Source organism: Saccopteryx bilineata, chromosome 3, assembly GCF_036850765.1.
Source record: "Saccopteryx bilineata isolate mSacBil1 chromosome 3, mSacBil1_pri_phased_curated, whole genome shotgun sequence".
Taxonomy (NCBI): Eukaryota; Metazoa; Chordata; class Mammalia; order Chiroptera; family Emballonuridae; genus Saccopteryx; species Saccopteryx bilineata.
The window spans coordinates 37,381,862-37,385,681 of record NC_089492.1 but is presented as its reverse complement, the minus strand read 5'-3'; the positions used below and the strand labels follow the sequence as shown (position 1 = coordinate 37,385,681).

At 59.4% G+C, this 3,820-nt stretch overlaps 1 protein-coding gene across 1 annotated transcript; it reads left to right on the top strand.

Moving 5' to 3' along the window:
* The first annotated feature begins 524 nt into the window (after window positions 1-524).
* Window positions 525-3,503, top strand: KCNS2 (potassium voltage-gated channel modifier subfamily S member 2). The gene is made up of 2 exons (XM_066265983.1): window positions 525-986; window positions 1,635-3,503. The coding sequence occupies exon 2, from the start codon at window positions 1,678-1,680 to the stop codon at window positions 3,112-3,114; it is 1,437 nt and encodes a 478-aa protein (XP_066122080.1). The 5' UTR covers window positions 525-986; window positions 1,635-1,677; the 3' UTR covers window positions 3,115-3,503.
* The last annotated feature ends 317 nt before the right edge of the window (window positions 3,504-3,820 follow it).

Genomic DNA, 3,820 nt, shown 5'->3' with positions numbered 1-3,820 from the left:
GAGAGAGAGAGAGAGAGAGAGAGAGAGAGAGAGAGTTCTCCCTGCACTCCTCAAAAACCCACACACCACACCGGCCTGGGCACACACAGCGCCTACACAGAGCTCCCAAACAGAACTCCGTGACTCCCTCCCACGCCGGAGGGGCCTGTGCCCCCGCCCCTGGCAAGCTCAGCTGAGCTCGACCTCAAGCTTCCCTGCCCCCTTTCTGCCCTCCTGCTACCTTTCCCCAAGACCTGCCCCCCCCCCCCCAGCTTCGGGAAACTTTCCATCCGATCCCTAAAAGGGGAATCTTGGACTGCCTCCAGTCCTGCCCTTCCCCCGATTCATCAAGCCGGCCCTCATTTTCCAGCCCGGCTCCTGTGGGAAACCCGGTGGGAAAAGGTCACCGTAGGCAGTCCCCTGCCTGCGCCCTGGGAGGGAGGGAGGGTGGCAATAACAGCTGTCACCAGGAGATGGGTGAGGGCATGGGGAAGGTGTCTCCCTGAGTGGAGCCAGGGGCACAAAGAGGTGGCGGTGACGTGCCGGATGAGAGCAGAGAAGCAGCGGCTGCAGCGGCGGCGGCATCTTCGGAGTATGGAGCGGCGGCCGCGCCCCGGAGTGGGCGCGCGGAGCTGTCCGTTCAGCACCACCGCGAGGGGCGCGGGCTCCGCTCCCGCTCCGGTTCCCGCAGGCGCCTGCGGCGCAGGTTGCTGTTTCTATCGGGAGCCGAGGGGCACGCAGAACGGGAGAGGTAGCTCTTCGAGAGTCGGGGCCAGCAGCCACCTGTGAGCCTCCTGCGCGGGCGGCGGCGGCATCTCCGGTTGGAGACAGGAGGAGACGCTCGGCGGACCCCGCCCGCCGGCCCGCGGGGCGCACACACAGGCGCCCACACACACTGGCATCCGCGCGCACACGCACGGCAACCCGCAGCAGCGGCCGCAGCGATGCTCGCCAGCAGGTCGGAGAAGTTTCCCGCTGGCATTGGTCACGGGCCCCAGTGCTCGCAGGTAAGCGCTTCCAGAACACTCAGGGCGAACCTTGACAGCTCTACTGGGTAAGGCGCGGCACACGCGGCTCCCGGGCACCGCGCCTGGCGGGCAGGGAGGCCCGGGGCGGGGGGCGAGGGGGCGCCAGTCGTGGGGGCTGGACACAGGGAATGCCAGGCCAGCTCCCTTCCCCCAGCCCGCGTTTACAGACTCCCGCAGTGAATGTGCCCGCCTCCCTCCAGAAGCTACGCGCCCCCATCTCGGCCCAGCCCTGCCCGTGTGCATCCCAGCTCCGGTCCCGCCTGTCTGCGGCGAGCGGGCGGGGGTGTCTCCTCTGTCTGCCCACCGGCAAGATCAGCCTGCAGCCCCCTTTTCGCCCAGAACCGCGGGGGTGCGACTCTTTACGCTTCACAAGCGTAAAGCGACTGACAGTACCTCCCGGATGGTGGTGGAGGCGCGGCCATGCTAGTGGAAACATGCCCCCTCCTCCCAGTCTTTCCTTGGTAGGGGTCCAAATCCCTCAGAACCATTCCTCCCACCTAAGTGCCCTTCGGCACCCAGAGAACCGCCTAGAGAAGACTGAGCCCGCCAGAGTTGGGTGGGGGAAAAGAGAGGGTGCTAGAGCCTGAGCACCCCGCGCTCAACCCATGCGGTTCCCTTCGCTTCCAGGTGTAGCGCCCCCGCGCGGCGCGGGCGGCCGGACGGCTCTAGCATGACCCGCCGGAGCCTGTGGGATGTGTCGTCCGAGGCCAACGTCGAGGATGGAGATATCCGCATCAACGTAGGAGGCTTCAAGAGACGGCTGCGCTCGCACACGCTGCTGCGCTTCCCGGAGACCCGCCTGGGCCGCCTGCTGCTCTGCCACTCGCGCGAGGCCATTCTGGAGCTCTGCGATGACTACGACGATGTCCAGCGGGAGTTCTACTTTGACCGCAACCCCGAACTCTTCCCCTATGTGCTGCATTTCTACCACACCGGCAAGCTGCACGTTATGGCGGAGCTCTGCGTCTTCTCTTTCAGCCAGGAGATCGAGTACTGGGGCATCAACGAGTTCTTCATCGATTCCTGCTGCAGCTACAGCTACCACGGCCGCAAAGTGGAGCCGGAGCAGGAGAAGTGGGACGAGCAGAGCGACCAAGAGAGCACCACATCCTCCTTTGATGAGATCCTGGCCTTCTACAACGACGCCTCTAAGTTCGACGGGCAGCCCCTGGGCAACTTCCGCAGGCAGCTGTGGCTGGCGCTGGACAACCCCGGCTACTCGGTCCTGAGCCGGGTCTTCAGCGTCCTGTCCATCCTGGTGGTGCTGGGGTCCATCATCACCATGTGCCTCAACAGCCTGCCAGACTTCCAAATCCCCGACAGCCAAGGCAACCCTGGGGAGGACCCTAGGTTCGAAATCGTGGAGCACTTTGGCATCGCCTGGTTCACTTTTGAGTTGGTGGCCAGGTTTGCCGTGGCTCCTGACTTCCTCAAGTTTTTCAAGAATGCCCTCAACCTTATCGACCTGATGTCCATCGTCCCCTTCTACATCACTCTGGTGGTGAACCTGGTGGTGGAGAGCACACCCACCTTGGCCAACCTGGGCCGAGTGGCGCAGGTCCTGCGGCTGATGCGGATCTTCCGCATCTTAAAGCTGGCCAGACATTCCACTGGCCTCCGCTCCCTGGGGGCCACCCTAAAGTACAGCTACAAAGAAGTAGGGCTGCTTCTGCTCTACCTCTCCGTGGGAATTTCCATCTTCTCCGTGGTGGCCTACACCATCGAAAAGGAGGAGAACGAGGGCCTGGCCACCATCCCTGCCTGCTGGTGGTGGGCCACCGTCAGTATGACCACTGTGGGGTATGGAGACGTGGTCCCGGGGACCACCGCAGGGAAACTGACCGCCTCTGCCTGCATCCTGGCGGGTATCCTAGTGGTGGTACTACCCATCACCTTGATCTTCAATAAGTTCTCCCACTTTTATCGACGCCAAAAGCAACTTGAGAGTGCTATGCGCAGTTGCGACTTTGGAGATGGCATGAAGGAGGTCCCTTCCGTCAATATAAGGGACTACTATGCCCATAAAGTTAAATCCCTTATGGCAAGCCTGACAAACATGAGCAGGAGCTCACCAAGCGAATTAAGTTTAAATGATTCCCTCCAGTAGCAGGGAGGAGGAATTGTTGCCCTCAAACCCACATTGCTAAGCTGCCTCGAGTGCTTCTGGCACAGTCCGGGCACCTTGGGGTTATGGCATATGAGGAGGATGGCCAGCCCTGAAGGAGAGAGATGCATGAGAAATGCGTTCCCGGTTGTTTTTACAGTATTTAGAATCATTTTTAGAGGGTGGTGTATTATGGCACCATGCCTGTGCACCTTTCAGTGAAACGACACTCACTGGTGTTTGCATCATGGGCAAAAACATGTTCACATTTCCGCTGGATGAGTACCGCCCAGAATGCTGACTTTTCTGTTCACTGTGTGCTCTATTCTAGTGCTCGTGGCCCGGTACTGTCTGTGAGTGTTTGTGCTCCCTTTCCCGAGGTTGTCCTGTGAGTTCTGCACAAAAAGCTCCTACGTGTCTGTCTAGTGGAAACACGTCTATGGGGTCAGCAAGGATATGCCGGGATTTTGATCACATCATATGAAAACAAAATCTCAGTTTCTTACTCATTGTTTTCATTTTGTTTTAATACCAAAACAAAGAGAATTTGTGAAGTTAAGCACATGACCAATACAAGTCTGTGAGTTGCTTTATAAATGATCTATAGCTCTGTGACTTGCATGGATACCCTGGTCACCTTTAGGACAATGCGTGAAGATGTTCATCTCTTAAATGTTGCTCTTTAGAGAATGTTATTCAGTTAAATATG

What these genes read in the sequence shown, in the direction of transcription:
- KCNS2 (XM_066265983.1), top strand. Translation starts at nt 1,678, where the DNA reads ATGACCCGCCGGAGCCTGTGGGATGTGTCGTCCGAGGCCAACGTCGAG.